The 22,919-nt window shown below is 34.4% G+C and overlaps 2 protein-coding genes and 1 long non-coding RNA gene across 4 annotated transcripts in view; 2 read left to right on the forward strand and 1 right to left on the reverse strand.

The window, feature by feature from the left end:
• Positions 1 to 22,919, forward strand: part of LOC145286113 (uncharacterized) — a 111,658-nt gene that overhangs the window by 31,864 nt on the left and 56,875 nt on the right. Inside the window, exon 1 of one of the 2 annotated variants that reach the window (XR_013869105.1) lies at positions 17,372 to 17,666. The exons of the other annotated variant lie outside the window; for it this stretch is intronic. This is a non-coding gene — a long non-coding RNA (uncharacterized LOC145286113). Of the gene's footprint in view, positions 1 to 17,371; positions 17,667 to 22,919 lie in introns of those variants that run through there. 2 annotated transcript variants of the gene reach the window in all.
• Positions 18,122 to 19,182, reverse strand: LOC145286111 (histone H2A-like). Its single transcript, XM_080134801.1, has one exon. The coding sequence runs from the start codon at positions 19,058 to 19,060 to the stop codon at positions 18,683 to 18,685; it is 378 nt and encodes a 125-aa protein (XP_079990927.1). The 5' UTR covers positions 19,061 to 19,182; the 3' UTR covers positions 18,122 to 18,682.
• On the forward strand, positions 19,378 to 19,893 carry LOC145286413 (histone H2B, gonadal-like). Its single transcript, XM_080135335.1, has one exon. The coding sequence runs from the start codon at positions 19,384 to 19,386 to the stop codon at positions 19,753 to 19,755; it is 372 nt and encodes a 123-aa protein (XP_079991461.1). The 5' UTR covers positions 19,378 to 19,383; the 3' UTR covers positions 19,756 to 19,893.

Below are 22,919 nucleotides of genomic sequence, written 5' to 3' on the forward strand. Positions count from 1 at the left end.
GGGTGGAATGTTACAATATTTTTGCACTATAATGGAGATAGTTATTTAAATTGCTGCCCACATCAGCAATATTTGGCATAAGGCCGGGAAAGTGGGGGTCTAAAGCAGGCTCCTCTAAAGGAGGAGCACTCCTGCAATTGCAAAAATTGCCTGAGTAACCCCGTCGGCATTTCCCTTAGGCAGCAAGCAATAAACTTTCCCCACTGAAAAGCTCGGTGGCAAGGCCTGGGAGAGTGCACTTCCTGGGTATTACCTAGGTGGTGTACTTCAGTGTGATAGGTGCTGGGTCGGTTCCCAGCCCCTCACCTGTCAGGCTAAGTGTCAAGAACGGATCCTTGGCGTGTACTACTACTCTGTCTCCCATCAGCCAAAGTCACTAAGATACCATCTCCAATTATAATGGGGGTATGATCCCACATAATCAGGAGATTCTATTTATAAACGATGCTGCTAGGAACTGCCAAATCAAATTAATTCACGTTTTGCTACCAACCAATCAGAAACCAGAATTGCTCCATAAATATTAAACCTTTCAGTAGCAATTTCGCATATGTTTTCTCCATCTCAACACGGGAAGAATCTTTTGCTATGTGGATTCCAACTCGAGAACAGTCACCTCTCAAGACTTGTGTAGAACAACGAATCATCAGAAACAGTTCTGAAACTAAACATGGCTTACACTTCCTTAAATCTCTTATGCGATTCAAAAACTGATGCTCAATTCATGCAAGATGGTCCAAAAGCAGTCGGAAGCATTCCATACGTTTCTGTGGCATTTTCTCTAAGTTTAAAACAGAACTTCATTGCATATCGTTCTTCTAAAGTGTCCTCATATCCAGATTGCATTTTTGAAATTCACGAACTGTGACAATCAGGATTTAGTAGGGTGTATTCTAATTCCTACTGTAGCTGTTCATTTGACCCTGAAATCAAAAATTAGTTCGTCATCTCATAAAATGTACAGCAATAATATACTGAATTTTCATGAATCTATGACAATTTTAAATCCCTGTACAAAAAGGTCTGAAAACTTATTTAAGGCACCTCGTACATGCAATTGAGGGTTGCTGAATTTGATGTTCCCTGTAAACAACCTCCTTTAGCAGGAACTGGTTCAACCCGCCTCGGGTGAATGGCTCATTTTATTTTTGTTGTTTTTTTTTTTTCATAATACCACAAAATATAAATCGAATAAAATTAAAAATGAGTTAATAGTATTCATATTCACAAACTCAGAACTTGTATTCTAAATGGAATGTAATCTGTTTTATGACATCTAATCTTAACCTTAAACTGGAAAGTGCAGAAAAAAATCAGACCTTGATGAGAAAAAGACTGAACTCCAGCATGCATTTCTTCCTATTCCATGGTCGGTTAGCATTGTCAATAACCTACACAAAATTCGACAGTACCAATTCAGATTGATGTAAGCTATTATTTTGTAGACATGTCTCCAAAATATTAGGTTCACTAGAATGGAGTGTGACATACTCTGCTGTTTCTTCTCTAACACTGTCACAGTGTAAATAGTCAAATATATCTATTATCCTTGAGCTGAAAAATATGCAACTGAGTCAACAGAGAGTACCATAGAGTTGCAACAATATCTCAAACCTAGCGCTCAACTCAAGAATGGATCTCCTCCATCAACCATCCCAATCGTTCCTCAAGTGTATGCAAAGCTTTCATGGCATCGTTTACAATAAACCTGATTCTCACATTTATATGAATCACATTCATTCACAGGTGTATTTCACAAAATCTATCTTCACTGTATTTTCACAAGAGCAGAACAATGAAAAAGTATTTTGAAGTCCAAGCATTTATATTTTATTTAAAGTTCAAGTTTGTGGATTATGGAAAGATCGTCCAACTTATTTTTATATATGTTTTTCAAAGAATCGAAATTGCATGATGCTTTTCTAGCATATCCAGTGGAGTTTTATCTTTTTTAATGTTCAAATATAAATTTTTTCTCCCGGAATTACTTTGATGAAGATTGGATAAAAGATTCAGCTTCGCAGCAAAATAAAAATTAATTTGCCGTTAGTTTTATTAAATGAAAATATTTTCTTTAAAGTATAGAAAACAGCTGCCAACATCATTTTAACGTGTTAACTATTGATTGAACAAAAATTCCAATCAGTAGTTTCTTTCAACCAGTCATGCCAAAAGTTGTGTGTAACATTCACATCCAAAAACACGGCTTTCTTTTTCCAATTTTTTCTTTGATAGACAACATATATAAGAACGGCCCTCACAAAATATTGCTAAGAGCATTATAACAAAAGTAACAAAAGTCAGCCATTAGCTACTCTCTCACATACAAGTTCATACATAAACTTGCACACTAGCAAAGCAAGCAGGTTAATATGCATGCACCTCTCCAGTGTATATTTCATTTACATACACCATATCATGCAAGTTCATATGTCTGCTCAAATTCTTATGATAGATAACACACCTTTTTTCACCTAGAACCGTCTTGGGATGCTGTTGTGGCCTTAAAAGGCTAAAATAAAGAACATGAACATAATGAGGACTCCTTCGACTGTTTGTTTTCAAATGACCTTTCTTCTGGGGCTCGGCTTATGGCTAAGATTCTCTTTGCAAAATTCCCCAAGGAGGTCAAGGGAGAGTTGATCCTAATTTCTGGTAGGAGAATCCTCACCTTGTCATCAATTCTGAGAGATACTAACGAAGCTGTTAAACATCTCCTTATAAGATCCCTAGCTCAGCTTTTAACACTATACAGGGTTCCTAAGGGAATGTACCTTTAGGGCCAAGATCTGGTACCTCACGAAGGGATTCCTCTCTTCAGACCAACTCAGCCTATAGCATTCATGGTGGAAAATTCTCTCGCCTTCCCCCTATTTTGTGTGTAACCTTTGGTAAGAATGACAAAAGTGTTTCTGTCAACTCTTTATTGGACACTGGCAGTGGGTGGACTTATTTATCCAGTAAGGTCTTGAACCCCCTCGGTCACTTGGAATCCATTGGACATGATTTTGAGATCAGGCTGACTACCATCCTTGGAGATTTCAACAGGCATTATAAAGAGGTAGCATTAGAGGCTAGCATTGGATCCTGTAGTCCATTTTCCCTGACGGTGTTGGTCCATGAAAACATTGATATTTCAGTACACATCGAGAATCTGGATTTTATTTTGGATGAATTTCAACGCCTCAAATGTCCCTTAGCCACCAGATTTGAAAGAAGCACAAATTTTATTCCAATTCATGGAATAATTGGGCTGGATGTTATTCAGCATTTAAGGAGCCTCCAACTGGTTCCTTGTTTGTACAGACAGGCATTTCCGACCCCAATAGGACTCGTTCCCTTCGGTGAGGTGAAGCAGTTTCTGCACACTGACCATTCTGTGGACAGGAACTCTGAATGCCTTACCTTCGATTCTGCACTTGCGTCGACTGCTGAAGTCAATCCATCTCCCCTTTATTTTGTGCTGGAGTCTCAGGGCACCTATGAAGACTCTCTAAGTGATTTCTTTCCTCAAAAGTGATGTACAAAGGGGTTTGGAGTAGATGGATTCACTGGGCATTGAAGAACAAGAACTGTCCAATTATGATGAACAGAAGATTGCTCTCTTTCGACAATCTATTTCATTCAAGGACAACAAGTATTATGTTCAGTTGCCATGAAAGAACGATAAGATCTCTCATGTACCTTCCAACCATGCAGTAGCTCTGTGCATATTAGAACATAGCGTGCAGGGATTGCAGAAGACGCAACTTTATCATGACTATTTGCAGGTTTTTCATGAGTAGGAACGGGATGGAATAATAGAGGAAGTTTTTGTGATTCCTCAATGGTTTGGAGAGTTTGTCTGGATTCCGCACAGGCCTGTCCTGAAATCAGACCCTACCTTCACCACTAAGATTCGACCAGTGTTCAACGGCAGCCTCAAAATTGGTGACTCTTTCCCTTAACGAGACTACCTACCAGGGAATAAATCTCACTCATGACCTATTAGATTTATTACTCACCTTTTGTGCTAATACGCACGTTGTGTTAGCAGATATCAAGAAGGCCTTGAAGCTCGAATTTGACAGGAATAAGCTCTGTTTATTTAAAGGAGGGAGGTCGCCTACACTGCTTTAGATATAACATGATTATTTTTGGCTATGCCTCTAGTCCATTTATATTGAATTATGTTCTTGTTACATGATAAGGGCTGTCCCCTTTTCATGTAAGTATAAAAATGGAGAATTTAGTTTAAAATGAAAATGAAATAGCAATAGACAAATTCGAACCTCGTAATTTAGTTTAGAAATAGATTACGTGTGAGAATGTAAAAATGTAAAACAAACATTTGTTTAGAATATAGATAAATATTTCAAGGAAAGAATGTTAACTATCAAGTTTGTTATGAAATTTTAAATTGAAAGAATGTAGCTTATAAGATAATGTTTTTAAAAATAGGTTACTGAGAAATAGGAAAAGTTTTGGACACGTATGTCCAGAGCACGTGAAAGAAGGCACATGTTTTAACATGTGTATGACGTCACGGAAAATAGAAAGTTCTAGGAATAGAGAAAAACTTTAGTAAGAAGTCAGTCAGTGAAGAAACTCGGAGAGAGACAGTCAGGCGTCTAGGAAGCGAGACGTCACTTCAAGAAAAAAATGTGAGACTTTGAATTCTTGGTGATGGAAACACGGCCGTGTGACGAAATAAACCATCATGTGTTTTTGTAAAGCTCATCTTGTCTTATGATTCGTACAAAAAGGTAAAGTCCAATTGTATTATATATTTGTGTTATAAAATGTCTTTTCATACACATCTCGACTTCTCATATCCACAATGAGAATCAACACCATCATGTCTACACAATGTCCGAACTGTCTGAACACTATCCCTTCACTCCAAGAGTTTCTTCTTCTACACAAGAAAAGAATGAACATTTAATATATAAGAATCTCTCCTAACATGAACAATATCTATCTAGTCTCTTACAACAACATCCCTCTCTATCTTACAACATCTCTCTCTCTCTGAGTAAATTCAACATCCCTCATAATAAATCTCTCTAGGACTCTTTCTAAGCATATCTCTCTCACTAGGACTCTTTTAATGAGACCCCCTATATAACAAACAGCAATTTGGTGCCGTAAATGACCAGACCACCCAGCAAGGGTGGGTTTAAAAAAAAAAAAAAAAAAAATTACACGATCACAGAATGCGAAAAAGAAAAAACAAACAACGTTTTAAAAGGGTCCAACATAATTTGAAAAATAAATAAATAAATAATACCACGGAAAAAAATTAAAAACACGACGTTTTAAAAGGGTCCAAGATAATTAAAAAAATAAATAAATAAATAATACCACGGGAAAAAAAAAATTACACGATCACAGAAATGCGAAAAAAAAAGAAAAAAAAATTTTTGAACACACACGCACACAGAGAACAAAAGATACAAAAAATATTAAAAAGAAAAAGAAGAAAAGGCCGATATGCCGTAAAAGAAATTCGTAGTAATGGAAATATAGTAAACAAGTCACCATGCGTAATTCATTGATAAACGAATTGGTTTGATAAAAAAAAAAAACACACACACACACACACATACACGCAAATGCAGAGATTGGCTGACCCATTATTGTTTTGAAATTTGTATGAAGTGTCAATTAGAAAATGTGTGTCAATATGAAATCGTTTGGACGAATTGTTGAATTTAATCTGTCAATCAAACACGAATTTTTCAAAGGTCGCATGTAGTCTCTGAAACAGCGTGTAAATTCTGTTTAGAAATGCATTTTTGTGTTCATAGTTGAACTTTTCGGCTTTTTTGTGTGTTTCATTTGTTTTGTTTTTGAAAAAAAAAAGGGACAATTGTTTTGGACAGACTGTTGAATTGTTGTTTGTTACAGATGATTTTTTTTTGTTGTTGTTGAAAAAAGTTATAACTGTTGCAAAATGTTTAAATGTATTAAGGTATTTTTTTTTTGAAAATGTTTTTATGATGTTGAACAAATATTGTAAATTGTCTTATGTAAATGAAATGTTATTGATTTTCACAGCAAGAATTCAAAGTCAGCAGTAAATATACAGTAGATTTAAACAGTCTAGGTGAAAATAAAACAAGTTAAGACGTATGGTTGGCTTACAGATTCAGTTAGAATTTTAGAAGGGGGACAAGAATTAAAATTACGTAAACGGGTATTTGGAGAGTTTTTAGATGTGATAAGCCGTAAGAAAGATGTTTTGTTTTAGCATTTGGTTTTGTTGCTTTTTTTTTAGAGATCCTAAAAAATTTTCTCCAAGAAAAGTGACTTGGTAGGGATTGATAAGCACAAGATGTGCCCCTATACGAAAAATTTGGGAACCTGGTTAATTAAGTGCTTAAAATAAGCTGGTTGCACGTAACGACTCCAAGTAAAGTGGTAAGACTTGGCTTAATTAATAAACAGGCGTTGGAAAGAAGACGAAAATTCTTAAGGGGACCAGTAAACCGAGGATAGGTAGTCTCGAGGCAATCACATATAGCTTAATGAAGTATGAGACAGGCAAAAATATGCCGTAGATTACGTAAGAAAGATATAACCTTGTATTTTTTTTTAGAGATGCATGAATGTGGGATATATCTGCTGGATCTTGGAGGCTCTGGTGAGAGGAAAGAAAAATCACAAAAAAAAAAAAATCGGGCTATTAGATAGTATTTAGAGCGCTATTAAGGTGTTGGGCGCGAAAGGCGTTAGTTAGTTAGGGGTGATATTTCTAAATCCTCGTCGAAGTTTCAAGAATCCAAGCAAGGAAATTCGAGTGAATCCATATGAGAGAAAAAAAAGGTATATCTTAAACTTCTGAAGCCAACCACAAAGATTTAAGTATATGAGCTTTGGTATGTCCCGTATAAGATAGTTATAGAAAAAAACAAAAAACAAAGCCATACTTGATAAGACTAACCATGCGGAAAGAGAGATCAGGACACTAGGGATGCAGGAAGTCGTCCATTTCGAGAAAGGTGAAAACCTCTAGTCTGCGGCATATAGGTGGCTGGAAAATAGCTGATGTGAATCATAGGTAAAGACCCTACACCCAAAAAGTAAATGCCATGAAGATCAGAAAGGTTCTGATCTTATAAATAAATAAATAATTGTGAAGTCGGCCGTGAAGGGCTGACTGAAAGAGATTTTTTTTGTGTTTTTTTAGCCTGATCTTTCTAGCCGTGTGGTTGTGTAGATGTAAAAATAAAAAATGTACTAAATTTAAAAATGCATACATTTTTTTTTTTTGTGAAATATGGAAGAGAGGAATGTTACATGATAAGGGCTGTCCCCTTTTCATGTAAGTATAAAAATGGAGAATTTAGTTTAAAATGAAAATGAAATAGCAATAGACAAATTCGAACCTCGTAATTTAGTTTAGAAATAGATTACGTGTGAGAATGTAAAAATGTAAAACAAACATTTGTTTAGAATATAGATAAATATTTCAAGGAAAGAATGTTAACTATCAAGTTTGTTATGAAATTTTAAATTGAAAGAATGCAGCTTATAAGATAATGTTTTTAAGATATTGGAAAAATAGGTTACTGAGAAATAGGAAAAGTTTTGGACACGTATGTCCAGAGCACGTGAAAGAAGGTACATGTTTTAACATGTGTATGACGTCACGGAAAATAGAAAGAAATAGAAAGAATAGAGAAAAACTTTAGTTAGAAGTCAGTTAGTGAAGAAACTCGGAGAGAGACAGTCAGGCGTCTAGGAAGCGAGACGTCACTTCAAGAAAAAAATGTGAGACTTTGAATTCTTGGTGATGGAAACACGGCCGTGTAACGAAATAAACCATCATGTGTTTTTGTAAAGCTCATCTTGTCTTATGATTCGTACAAAAAGGTAAAGTCCAATTGTATTATATATTTGTGTTATAAAATGTCTTTTCATACACATCTCGACTTCTCATATCCACAATGAGAATCAACACTATCATGTCTACACAATGTCCGAACTGTCTGAACACTATCCCTTCACTCCAAGAGTTTCTTCTTCTACACAAGAAAAGAATGAACATTTAATATATAAGAATCTCTCCTAACATGAACAATATCTATCTAGTCTCTTACAACATCTCTCTCTCTCGGAGTCCTTCAACATCCCTCTTAGTTGGGCTCTCTTTCTAAGCATCACTCTTCCTAAGATTCTCTCTTTTAATATGACCCCTTATATAACATTCTTAAATACCATGCAGCTCAGTTTCTAATGGATAATTGTAGATCCATGATGGAGAATCGGTTCTACGTGGATAATCTGGTTATGTCGCATGATGATCCTGCTGAACTGTGCTGATTATACACTCTCACCCGGGAACAATTGCGTCAGGGAGGATTTGAACTGCAGTCTTGTAATTCTGACCATGTGGAGATTCAAAACAAAATGCAGGAGCAGTGTTCCCTGAGTAGCCATGGCAATAAATGGGAGGAGGTGCTCGGATATAGATTTTGTCCTCTCTCAGACACTCTTCGTGTAGCTGCTGTTGAGTGCAACCCTAGTACTTTTATAAAGAGACGGATCCTCAGCGAGACCGCTAGAGTCTATGACCCGTTATCATTGTGCCTACCGTTTCGTTACGGAGCCATATTATCTTTAGTGAACTTTGGAAGAAGGGATTTCGATGGGATGAAACAGTTCCACCGGAGTACTTGTCCTTATGGAGGAAGCTTTACCTTGATCTCTCTGAGCTGGAGACTGTTTCTTTCCCCAGGAGAGCACTCAGCGAGAATGAAGCTGGCAAAATTTTTCTTTTCTGCGATGCATCTCCAGAGGCATATGGCTTCGCAGCATATGTAGTGCAAAACTGGCAATCTGGTCTGGCGTTTGCAAAAGCTAGAGTGGCTCCCTTGAAAAAGAAAACTCCACCCACCTTAGAACTTATGGCCGTGTTTTTGGCTCTCCAGTGCCTGCCTACTTTGTTCAGGAATTTTGGAGGATTCTTTCCTTCTGCGATTCATGTGGCCACAGATTCACAGGTGGTCCTCTCTAGGCTGATTTCCAGAACAATTGTAAGCAGAAACCTCCTTGCCCGGAATAGACTGAAGGACATCCAACAGATGAGTGTTGATTTCTCACTCTCATTTCGGTATGTCCCAACGGCTGAGAATCCTGCCGATTTGATCACTATGGGGTTAACTTTGAAAAGGTTCAAGGCTTGCCTTCATTTCTGGTGTACTGATCTGGATTGGTTAAGTAGCGGGATCAGTCCATTGGCTGCACAGCAGTTGCCATGCCTCAGCTAGCGCAGCCAAGTGGTGGCCCATTCTTCTTGGAATGCTGCTATCCTACAGGAAGAAGAATCACCTACAGTTCTTCCTCTTGAAAGATTTTCTTTCACCAAGCTATTGAGGGTGACTTCCTTGGTCCTCAAGTTCATCCATTGGCTGCATTGGTTAGAAGTTGACGGAGAAAGACTTGCAGCCATTCTGCTGATGAAAACAATGCAGCACCAGGCATTTGCTGAGGAACTAGCATTCTTGTTGGATTCCTCAGGTAAGGCAGTTCTGGCTTTGGTGCATGACCTCGACCTATTCATTGATAGTGAGGGTTTTATCAGGTCAGGTGGCAGAATTGTTAAGGTTCTCTACTTCGGTATAGAAGTTAAGCATCCTGTTCTGTTAGCAAAATATCACTCATTAACTCGGCTTATAATAATGGATGCATATACAAGGTTTCAACACTTGGGGATTGCATCCAATAAATTGAAACGCCTCTTCTAATGACATATCCTGGTTTGCATTTCCCAGGAGGTCTAATTGAATATCAGGATCTGTAATCCCTCAGCTCAGCACATCGCGTATGATGGCATCAGTGTAGTTCATGTTGTAGTTACTGCTGGGGCATGTGATTACGAACTTACATATATTTGCCTGTCCTCGAAGGCGAGCACCAAAGCAGTGTACCAATACGTCATGTTTTTGCTGCTTGTTGTGCAGTGTAACCCATGCAACCATTGTGTTTTCTTCTTGGACGGTTAGCTTCTGGATGGCACACATGACCTCATCGATGGGTTTGTCTGTAAGTTTCCCACCTAATGTGCAAATGAGATCCCTATGTAATGGCTCGTCACAGCATTCCAATAGTTTTGGATATCTTTGTGGCAGCCACATAATCAGCCCAGCGTGATTGAAAGTAGGCCTAGTCTTTGGTAGCACGGCTGCAGTTATGGTTGGCCATTTAACCTTCTCAACTGTGGCCACATGAGTAGAGGCACAAACAATGTGTGTGGTGCCATGGATTGTCAGGAGTGCTGCCACAATAGCTGCGTTAAGGTCTGGTGTGATGTAGTTGCATGCAGGAAAGGAGCACTGTACGGCAGGCATGATAGCTCAATTGGAATTTGTTTGTCTTGTTCATAGTAGGTATCCCAAACTGGCCTAGTTTAGGTGCGAAAACTAGTAAATAAAGTAAAATTTCCCTTAACTTCAACTTGCGATATCTCGTTTGTTTTTTGGGTTATTTTGATATGGTTTTGATCTAAATAAAATTTAATCTTTTGTCTTTATAGATATATAATTCTTTTTCTTGTGTCTTTAATAGGTTTTTTTTTTCAGGATTTTTCAAGTTATGCCTCTAATTTTGGTAAATGTCGCTTTATTTTTTACACAAAAAAAATGTTGATGTTTTTCAAATTTGTTGCGCTTCATATTGTGAGTCTCTAAGTATATAAAAATGGTATCATTTTAAAGAAAAAAGGTCACTTAATAACATGGTGAGGTTATTAAAAGGTTATAAGTGGTTTTTCTAAAAAAAAATCCAACTTGAAAACTTCAGTGAAAGAAACATGAAAGAAATTTTATAGTAAGAATTCCGAAGGCATCGTTTTGTAGAGGAATATCCCCTCTTTAATAATCTATTGGTGTCATGTTTATGGCCTCATAAATCAAGGATCGCACACTAATAAAAGTTGGGGTACCTACAGAGATTTTCAACTTAATGCCAGAGAGACCAATTATCAGCTGTCAGCTAGCCAGTAGCCACACAGCAGCATAACGTACTGACTGAGAAAAACATAAACAAACAACTCGTTTCACTATGGACTTACCAAAGTTCTTAGGAGAGTTTGTTTTTTCTTTATTATTTAAAAGTTATAGAAAGATATTTTTTTAATTAACATTTTAGAACGTCATTAAAAAAAAATGAAAATTTACAATTTAAAAAAATAATGCCAGTTTTATTTTCTATAGCTTTTTTCAAACTTTCATATGTTCTTTCATCGCTTTCTCCTTCGGTTACGGTTGGATAAACTTCAGCATTGTTAGATTATTTTAATTAAATTAATTAATAAAACCGTGTACAAAACATTTTTAGTTGTGTGGGACTGACGGAAACTTTTTTTTTTTCGGTTGGATAAACTTTAGCATTGTTAAATTATTTTAATTAAATTCCATAAACAAAACGTTCGGCTAGTGACTTATGACGATAAAGTATATGTTTTTGTTATTGTTCAGAAACATAAGTTTTTTTAATTATGAAAAAAAAAAAGAGAATTAAAAAAAAATTATTTAAAATAAATTACTTAAAATAAGCATTATTTATTTACTAATTTTTTGTTTCTTTGTTTTGGATTCGTAAAACATGTCAACATTTACGCCTTGTAGAAAAAAACTGACTAAATATAAAAACTCAATTCCAAGGCTATATATTAGCAAATATATTAAATTATTTTGTCCTAAAATTTGAAAATAATTACATAAAAACGTTTTATGTCAGCATTAACAGAAATTGTGACAGAATGCATATTAATTTTTTTTTTGTCGTCACCCGTACATACACTCATAAACAATAAAAGTGGTTGCAGGACAGAATGGCTGGCATTCTGCAGCAAAGAAGGGTACCAATCTCAAATCACAAGTTATCGGGCAAATAGGTTTAATTCTCTATTTGAAAATGCCCTGGCAATATATCACCATAAAGAGCACATAAAATTATTTTTATCTGTGTTTGCAACATCTTGCAATATGAAATTACAGAGTGTTTTGGCTTACATTTCTGATGAGAGACTACATTCCCTACTTGCTGCAGTTGGTTTGCTGAACATTAATTTGACCAAACCTTTCTGGAAACTTGTTAACAGCACTGTTCAGTATGTTGACTTCCATCACTATATCAAGAAAATGGCTCTATGTTTAGAATGCTGGATCAACAATCCCCAGTTGTTATTAAAATCTGACTGTAAAGGTGTATTTAATGGGGAATTCTTTGAGGAAGGCAATGTGTCTCTCTGTGTTGGTCTCACGGCCCCTGAACTTGTTTTAGAATGTTTGCACAAGATACTCAGTAAGTTCCTCATTGTCACTAAGAACCAGTTGCATGACTTTTTAGAAGGAGGTGCTTTTGGAAAAGATGTAGATCAGGAGACGAGAGATGCCTTGAAGAGCTGCCCTTTAACAAATCTGTCAGGTGAGCATGCCTTTGGAGATTTAGATTTTAGCATGCAAACAAAACGACATGCATCACTACATAATCGATCATCTTCAAATATGCTTAAGCGCAATTGGACAACAGCTTGGTTGGAAGTAATACCATCAACAAAGAGGCAATCCATTCTGAGCATCTCCAGAAAACATGCAAAACATTTGCGACAAAAGCATGCACAACAAGAAGCCCTTGTGAAACTTTGTGTCCAAGAAAAAATTGCACAAAATGAAAGATTAAAGAAGGAAAAAGAACGTCAAGCTGCTGCTGAGAAAGAAAGAATTATTAACTCTGTTATTAAGCATGGTGGTCCAGTGAAGTCTGATAAACAGATAAAAAAAATTTCAGAAAGTGGTTTGGAAGCACTCAAAGACCAATTGAGATACCTCAAGGTTGTTTTAGGTGTCAAAATCAACACCAGTGGAAATAAAGTTCAACTGGAAGCTGCTCTCTCTGACTACTTGAAAAGAAATCCAATTGATTCATCTCCACCTCCACCAAAGCAACAAAAAGTGTCTTCCTTAAGTGAATCTGCTGAACATTCAGATAACTCCTGCAGTTGTGATGAAGATCCATCTCAGGATATCTTCAGTTATGAACATCAAGGACAATGGGTAGCTGTCTACTATGACACCAACTTTTACATTGGCCAAGTCATTGATATTATATCTGCATCCAGCGCTGTAGTAAAATTTTTAATGCAAACAAAAAGTAGAAAAGATTATTTTCGATGGCCTTTATCAGATGACATTGCACAAGTAGAGTCAGCATTTGTCTACAGATGGGATTTTGAGGTAATGCCAGTTTCAAGTGATGGTAGGATTTGGAGGGTTCCTGAGATATCTACCATAGCAGAAGCCTATGAAAGAATTCTGAGAGAAGATCGATAAGAAAGGAATTGTAGTAAGACCTAAAATATCTTTCTTACTTGTTTTTTAAGTTGAAAGTTTTTCAATGTTTAAAAAAATGATTTGTGCCTTTTTTTTGTATAAAAAATTTCTAAATATTGTCGTCAGTGCTTTTTTGGCGAGTTTAAATTTCCCAAAGTAAAAGTATTTCTGTGGCAAAAAGTTTTGTTATTAGAAACAAGGCAACCATTTTTTTGAATTCCTCACCCAAAAATTAGTAAAGTTGCAAAGTTTCAAGCTTCTACCACCAATGGTTACAGTTTTATAGCAATTTCAGTAACGTATACTTTTGACTCATTTTTTTTACCTTTTTTGCCCTTTTTACAAAATTTCCTGTTTGACTGCTTTTACATGGTCCACAATTGAGTGGTTTTATCAATTTATAATTAAAAGAAAGAATTATCTTGATCTCCAATGTGTTTTGAATCATACTAAGAAGATTCAATACATTAGCTATTAAAATGAAATTGATATGAACAGTTAAAGTTGCCTTTCCGTGTTGTATTTTCACTGTTTTCACGTTGATAGAGGGATTTTGCCTAGTGTTTAAGTTGGTTTCATCTAATATTTATTGCCTAAATTTGTATTAATTTTCATCTACTACAAGATGACATTACATTTATAAGGATTTTTAACTTGTTAGTAGCTTACATTTTTAGTTATAGACTATGAAATTTGGCTTCTCAGCCACGATAGCAAATTTCAACTTTCTGACAAACTTTGAATGATCATAACTTGATGGCTAATTGACCTACCAAAATAAATTTGGTATTTTTGTAAATGGTTTACAAAATTCTACATGCCCACATTACTTTTTTTTAGATATGATAAAAATAAATTTTTGGTTTGGGATACCTATTCATAGATAAGGTTGTACTCTATTTGTCCAGCAGTTGTTTGTCTACTGACAATGAACAAAACCTGAAAGAGGTAAAAAGAAAGCAGTTAGAATTACACAATAATAATCCTCTAATGTTTGGATATGTTAATTTCGACATAAAAATTATGTAGATACCTTTAGTTTTATTTCAAATTCATATAACCTATAGAAAACATGTTTTTTAAGGTAGATATTGTGTTGGTCTACCAGGTCCCAATTACCAAATAAACACCACCCTAAAAAAAATAAAAATAACAGACGCCTCATCAAAAAATGAAATTATAATGAACAAATACGCAGCATACATGAAAATTTCATAGAAAATCAATAAAGCGGATTTGATACTAACCTCCCCCTAACAGTTAATCAATTGTTCTGGAGGAAAAAACAATATTTTTTCCCCCTTTCGTCTTGATGCTCTGGTAAAAAAAAATGTACAAATTAATTATTGTTAATAATTAAATTCTACAGCGATTCTCATTGTGTTTACTATAATCTATCGTGACCTACGTTGGTCATGAATCTATCCGTTTGCGGCAATGTGCGTAATTCAAATCCAAAAAATGTCGATTTGCCATTACATCAAAAGCACTGATGCAATATATGCATGCATGTATTAAACACAAACAAATAAATATTTTTTACTATTTATTAAAATTGTGTTAAAAATATTGTTTTAATAAACAGATTTCATTCTTGTTGATTTTCGAAAGAGAATTTTAAAAAATGAGTTAATTTTCAAGAATAGCTAACAAAATAAAAAAGGTAAAAATGTAATACACTAAAATGTAATACAACTAATAATATTACCAAAGGTAAGATAAGTTAGTCTTTTACCTACCTAAATGACTTTTTTCCCCTTAAATTATTTTAAAATTTAAATTAAATTTTTCATTTTTAGTTAACTATAAAGCTAGTGTAAAGCCTATCGAGATAGAATGAAAAACAAAATGGTGTTCTCATGAGAGTAATAGTCAAACCTCGATAATTGCTAAAAAAAAATCAAGAATTTAACAAAATGTTAGTAAAGCAGTACATTAATTCTTTTTTCTCCTTTGATTTATGTGTATATACATATATACATGTGTGTATATGTATATAACACAGCATATATGTAGATGTAAGTATATAATACATATGTTGATGCAAATTTATGGGTGACATGAAGTCCGCAGTAAACTGCCAAAAACAATTTTTTAGGTAAAGTAATCAATATTGGGTTTGTTTTACAGCCCACAGATGTACGAAAAATTTGTCAATATATATATAATAAAAGAGACACAGTTTTTCCCCTCTGGACCAAAATACCGTAGGTTTACAACAGATGGCATAGACAAATTTAATCTGTTTACGTTATTAGACATTACCTTATTTAACTATAGAGCAACATTTTAGCCACATTAATTTGTAATATTAAAACATTAGATTTAATCCTACGAGTGTCATCATCATCGTCATAACCTACAGAGGAAGTTGGTTGGTTGTTTTGTTTTACGGCATATCAACCCTTTTCAGGTTATTTAATGCCGAATCTGGTGATTTTGGAGAACGATTTTTTAATATAGTATATTTGTTTTTTAAGTCATATTCTATTTAACCCATAGTTGGGACCCTAACAGGTGCTACCACTCCGGGTCAGAGTAGACCTGGGAGCAATGGCAATTAAAGGGTGGCTCCACACTCCCTAAGGCTGGGGCCTCAGCATCGGATATAGTTTAAGGTCATATCCAGGACCACAGAGGAAGTAGTTTCCATTTCACCTCCTAATCGCCACCGTCACCCACTTACACTGTGTATTTATACTCACAGAGGACTTAACTTTAGAACCCTTCCTACATAATTGATCTATTCCCTATAGCATTTCACTTCCCTTTTCTACACTAAAAATACTGTCTCAACACACTTGATCCTCATGTTGTGATTGGCTGACACTACCCATTCCGATATTCATGGATTATTAGAATTATTATTACATTCCCTTTAGTTAACGAACACTATGGCGTCTTAATGTCGGCCATTATGCATACATACATATATTTACGTTATAGCCAACTATCGCAGTCCAAAAGTTTGCTTTGTTCTCTCCTTTTTTTTTCTGGGAATATTTAGATTTACATACTTTCCATTTAATTATACATCCCCCCCTTTTTTTTTCTAAACACAGACTCAGTTTATTTACATTTGTGATCTCTATAGTATCGGCAGAGAGAGAGAGAGAGAGAGAGAGAGAGAGAGAGAGAGAGAGAGAGAGAGAGAGAGAGAGAGAGAGAGAGAGAGAGATCTCCCAACCAAAGAAATACTTCTTTATTATTATTATTATTATTATTATTATTATCATCATCACTATCATGGTTACATTTTTTCCTTTTATTTGTTTTTTTGTTTTTTTCTGTTTAGATGTTTAGGTTTTATTTTTTTCTTACGGTGATATGGGAGTTTAATGAAACTAAGTATTGCAGTTAATACAAAAAAGTAATAAATTATAAATAAACGCATTTAATTAGAATATGATTCTATGTTTTCATTCGTAAATAAACTTCTGCTTCTCCGAGTGTGTGTGTGTGTGTGTTTGCCTTATGAACGTGCAGCGGAACAGATACTACACTTACAGCCTTGCCCTGAAAACGAACATATTATAATATTTACTGTTTCAAAGACGGTATGCACTTATATTAGCATGCTATCTTTTTTTTTTTTTTTTTTTTTTCAGTGTTTTCATGTTAACTTCAAGCTTTACAATATCTCTTGGTTTATTGCATTGTTAGGTGAAAGTACAGGATAACTGAAAATATGCATTTTGGTAAAACTTGTGGAGAACACTGTTTTAAAAATGGAACGGAAATTTACATTTCGTACCGTTTTACATTCAGTACATTTTTACATTATGTCCAACTCATCATTCACATTCTACATGTCATCTTTCTTAGGTTTTGGAGTATGCTGACAAGGTTGAAGGTGTCTATTCAGAAAGCCGTTCTTAACATGGGAGGTTGTGGGTGTCTTTTCAGAAAGACGTTCTAAAAAAGGGCCGGTTGGGGTTTTTATTCGTTGTATGCATACCCGAAAACATAACAGTCTACATTTAATATGTAATCAACGAGTTGGGCATTTCCGTAAACCTCAGTATTTTTTTTTACCCATTTCCGCTAAGCCATAGCAACGTATATGGCTGGGTACAGCTAGTAACAAATAAATGTTAGCAAATGTAAGATAAGTTAGTTTTCTGCCTAACTGGATAAGATTTTAATGTTTTCATTTAATATAAAATGTTTATTCTGTTCGAAAAACAAGCAATATTGAACGCTACTGAATAACAAGAAAAAATAGCCACAATGTCTCGATAAAGACTTCAAAATTAAACAAAATGGCGATTTGTTTTACAATACATATGGTATGAAAAAAAAAATGGTCAAAATTTCAAATAACAAATAAATTTTATTAAAAACAAGGTAAGTTACTCTTCTACCTATCTGATAGTTTTTTTTTTGTTTACTTCCTTTAAAACTTTTATTCGGTGAACACAATAAAAAATTGGCGCGAATGTTTGAAATTTCAACGAAGAGTTAAAAATTGCAATTGGTTTATTTTGGATAAAAACTAAGTTTTTCTGTCAGTTTTACATGACCCAGGAGTTATCTCCCTTCGTTTTTAAAATAGTAATTAGTAAAGCCATTGTTTTGTAATAAAAAAGATTGAGGTTTTATCTAGGGGAGATAACTAAAACCTGTACTGGCCAACTTTCGACAATTGTCTTCGATATTTGTTTTCATCAATAATTTTTTTTTTTAACTAATTGTTTTTCATATTTTGGAAATAAACTTTTACGGTAACATTACGTATTAAAATATCGTTTCCTCCTACGAAATAAATATGTAGTGAACTTGAACTTAAAATTTGAAAAAAAAAAAAAAAAAAGTCATGAAACACTCATGTCTAAATATTTGTGAAAGAAGAAAAAAAAAAAGTATTACCTCATATCCTTACATTTTGCTACAAAAATGACGGGCACTATTTTGGGTAAATCTTTCAACGAACCAAAATAAATAGAGAGAGTCGGCCGACATTTTGAATTTTCCAATACATCGTTAAAAAGTTTTTTGGAGCTGAATAAACATGTTACATTAAATATAAACACTAAAAACATATCCAGTTGGATAGAAAAGTAACTTATCTTGGCTTTGATAGCATTTATTTGTACTGTGACAACTTTTTCGAATCTATGAGTACAGTAAAACAAACCCAACATTTCAATTTACTTTAAACTAAATTTTAGTGACGAGGATAAATTCTATATTAAATCTACTCAACACGTGTAAAAGAATGGATGGAAAAAAAATAGTTTAGAGATAATCACAAGTCAAAAATAAAAAAATCGCATCAAGTAAGATTGACGAAAGACATTTCGGGAAAATTTGTGTGGCCCTGAAAAGGGCCGTTTGTGTTGTATCAAGTAAATAAGAGTTATTTACTTTGCGGCTTTCTGGGTCTTCTTGGGGAGAAGGACAGCTTGAATGTTGGGAAGGACACCACCTTGGGCAATGGTCACTCCGGCCAAGAATTTGTTCAATTCTTCGTCATTACGGATGGCCAATTGCAAGTGACGGGGGATGATTCTGGATTTCTTGTTGTCTCTGGCAGCATTTCCAGCCAACTCGAGAACCTCAGCGGCCAAATATTCCATGACGGCAGCCAAATACACGGGAGCACCGGCACCAATTCTCTCCGAATAGTTACCCTTGCGGAGGAGACGATGGATACGACCAACGGGGAATTGAAGTCCGGCACGGGATGAACGAGTCTTGCTCTTTCCCTTTGCTTTACCTCCTTTACCACGACCAGACATTTTTTAAGATGTTTGGATGAGTTTACGTTCAAAAATTCAAACAAATAGATTTTACACAAAACTTGCCTTAAATACGCGCACGTCGGATCCTTTCGCTCGACTGCTCATTATTTTGCCGCTCACAAAACGCCTTTGTTTTGTTTGTTTTACGTGTTAACAGCTTTAGCGCACAATTATTTGAAAATTGTGTAGTTTTGCTATTTTCTGGCCAATCAAATACGAGAGATTTGAGAGACGAAATTTGATCGTTGCTGGGATCCGGTGTGTTTTGTATAAAAAGAAGGGAATGAAAATGCTTTCATGATTTTGAAGGGACTTACGAAATGGCTCCCCCAACTGAAGTTAGCAAGAAAGGCGCTAAGAAAGCGGGTAAGGCTAAACCTGCCCGTGATGGCAAGAAAAGGAAAAAGAAGAGGAAGGAAAGTTATTCCATCTACATTTACAAAGTAATGAAACAAGTTCATCCTGACACTGGAATTTCTAGCAAAGCCATGTCTATTATGAACAGTTTTGTGAACGATCTTTTTGAGAGAATCGCTAATGAAGCCAGCCGTCTTTCACATTACAGCAAGAAAAGAACACTTAGCAGCCGTGAGGTCCAGACCGCTGTCCGTCTTCTTCTCCCTGGCGAGTTGGCTAAACATGCTGTCTCTGAGGGAACAAAAGCTGTCACCAAGTACACCAGTGCCAAGTAAACAGCGTTTTCTTCGAAAGAAAACAAAATCCCAAAACGGCCCTTTTCAGGGCCACCCATTTTTTCACGATTGTCTTCACTTTCTATATTTTAATGCAATTATTTACAGTAAAGATTTCATTAATATCACCATCTCTTTCTTTGGCATAAATATTACTTACTTCTATATAATGTATTAAGATCGTTTACGTACAGATGTTGTAAAACTCAGTTGGGTTTGTATTACTGTACACATAGATTCGAAAAAGTTGTCAAAAAACAAATAAATGTTATCAAAGACAAAATGAGTTACTTTTCTACCAAACTGGATATATTTTTTGTTTTTATTCAATGTAACGTGTTTATTCAGCTCGAAAAACATGCAGTGTTTACCGATGTATTGAAATTTTTAAAATAGCGCCCGACTCTCTTTAACACGATAAGTTTTGGAAAAGGTGTTATAAATAATAAACTAGACAAAATACTATTCAAAAACGACTGAATATATGTCACGGTAATATATATTGAGCGAATTTCTAACAGTATTTTGTCTAGTTTATTATTTATAACACCTTTTCCCAAACTTACCGTGTTAAAAGAGAGAGTCGGGCGCCATTTTGAATTTTTCAATATATCGGTAAACACTATGCTTTTCGAGTTGAATAAACATGTTACATTGAATAAAAACACGAAAATTATACACTAAAAAATAAATAGAGAGTCGGCCGCCATTTTGAATTTTCCAATACATCGTTAAACAGTTTTTTGAGCTGAATAAACATGTTACATAAAATATAAACACTAAAAACGTAGAAGTAGAAAAGTAACTTATCTTGCCTTTGATAACATTTATTTGTTATATATTTGTTTTTTGACAACTTTTTCGAATCTATGTGTACAGTAATACAAACCCGTGGCGGCCGACTGTCTCTTTAACACGGTAAGGGGAAAGATGTTATAAATAATAAAATACTATTAAAAAACAACCGAATACATATGTCACGGTAACATATATTGAGCGAATTTCTAACAGTATTGTGTGTAGTTTATTATTTATAATACCTTTTCCCAAACTTACCCTCTCCGAGTTTGAATTTTCCAATACATCGGTAAACACTGCACGTTTTTCGAGCTGAATAAACATGTTACATTGAATAAAAACACAAAAAAATATATCCAGTTAGGTAGAAAAGTAACTTATCTTGCCTTTGATAACATTTATTTGTTATATATTTGTTTTTTGACAACTTTTTCGAATCTATGTGTACAGTAATATAAACCCCCTTTCTCCTTACCTGAATGGGATTTTGGCGTTTTTACTTGAATAACAAGTATTGCCTTGTTGCTAAGTTGGAATGAAAACCAGATAGATGACATCTAATGGGCGGATATCCATATGTATTGTTTATTTTTTTTTGTACTTTCAAAAACATTCATTAAAAAAATAAAAAACATTCATTAAAAAAATAAAATCGGTGTTGTCGGTTATTACAGGAAAAGTTGGTTTTATAAGAAAGAAATGGGTACTCCTTGGACGTTGAGTTCCACGATGACCAACATAAAAAAACGGTAAAACTATACAAACACCGTGACAGCGAATTAACCCTAACCTTAACACTAACCCCAACCCTAACCCTAACCCCTAACCCTAACCCTAACCCTAACGCTGTCACGGTGTTTGTATAATAATACCAAAAAAACAAGCGTCGCTCCCTTCCCGGACGCACGAGAGAGTAACATTTTATTTATTTACGGTTATCTTTCAGATGCAAGGTTCCTTGTTTACTTGCGGTTGTAACGATGTAAGATTCCGTTGTACGGAAGACCAAATCGGCCATAATTTAAATATTTAAATTTATTTACTGAATTTAAATATTTAAATTGATATACTGTTTAAATGATAATATACGTCTACGATGTTTTTTATTGGCGCTTCTTTTCTTATTTTTTAATAACATTTTTTGCACCATTTACAAGTTTTTTTTTTACAAATATTTTTTTTAATACTGTAATAGTAAAATAAAGTTACATTTATTAATTATACGAAAAAAGTATCTCGTAATGTTTTCACACGAGATTTTTTTCCTATTGATTTCTAACTTCATTTAATCATGAACAAATTAGTCGATGTGGTACAAATTTCTAATAAAGATTATTATTTTTTTTATTATTAAAAATACATTTCATGAAAACACTCATTATAAAATGTTCACGTTGTTTAATTAAAAGTTCTCAATTTTAATCTAATAGTTTTATAATTTTGTTACAAATTTCTAATAAAGATTATTTTAATTTTAACGGTAATTTGGTTTTCATTATAAACTCCGTCATGTTAAAGGCTTGAAAATCACTTTAAATAGTAAATCAATTTTAATATTTAAAAAAAAAGAGAAATCAACAGGAAAAAAATCTCGTGTGAAAACATTACGAGATACTTTTTCCGTATAATTAATAAATGTATCTTTATTTTACTATTACAGTATTAAAAAAATTATTTGTAAAAAGAACTTGTAAATGGTGCAAAAAAATGTTATTAAAAATACGAAGAAAAGCGCCAATAAAAACATCATAGACATTTTGGCCGATTTGGTCTTCCGTACAACGGAATCTTACATCGTTAAAACCGCAAGTAAACAATGAACCTTGCATCTGAAAGATAACCTTATTTACTGACGTTGCCGTAGTAACTAAACGATTATTTGTCACATATTTTACTCTTTTATAAATATTAAAATAAAAAAGTTAAACATATTAATAATGTCTCACTTTTCCAAACATTTGTTTTTAAATTTCTAGCATTTGCAGATGGGTATGCTGACATTTTTTTAATTTCTTTTTAAATGACTTTTTATCGACTTCTCATTTTTACAAATATTTTTAACAAATAAATGTTATCAATGTCAAGATAAGTTACTTTTTTATCTAATTGTATAAGTTTTGTGTTTTTCTAATTTAAAGTGTTTATTCGGATGTTGAACGCTATGCGTCAGGGAAGGGTGCCCTTAGCGTAAGCGACGATTGTTTTTTTTTATGCTGGTCGCAATGGAACTCAACGCCCAAAGAGTAGCAAGAAATGCAAAATTAAAATGAAAACTTTAAAAATGCGGTAGATTAATTTCCGTGGTACCTAGTCGATAAACTTTGAAAGCTAATCCCTTGAATATACTTTTAGTTCGAGATAAATAT

This window comes from Euprymna scolopes, chromosome 10 (assembly GCF_053919585.1).
Source record: "Euprymna scolopes isolate OS-2025 chromosome 10, ASM5391958v1, whole genome shotgun sequence".
Lineage (NCBI taxonomy): Eukaryota > Metazoa > Mollusca > Cephalopoda > Sepiida > Sepiolidae > Euprymna > Euprymna scolopes.

Excerpts from the sequence above, each read along its gene's own strand:
- LOC145286111 (XM_080134801.1), bottom strand. The coding sequence starts at position 19,060 with ATGTCTGGTCGTGGTAAAGGAGGTAAAGCAAAGGGAAAGAGCAAGACT.
- LOC145286413 (XM_080135335.1), top strand. The coding sequence starts at position 19,384 with ATGGCTCCCCCAACTGAAGTTAGCAAGAAAGGCGCTAAGAAAGCGGGT.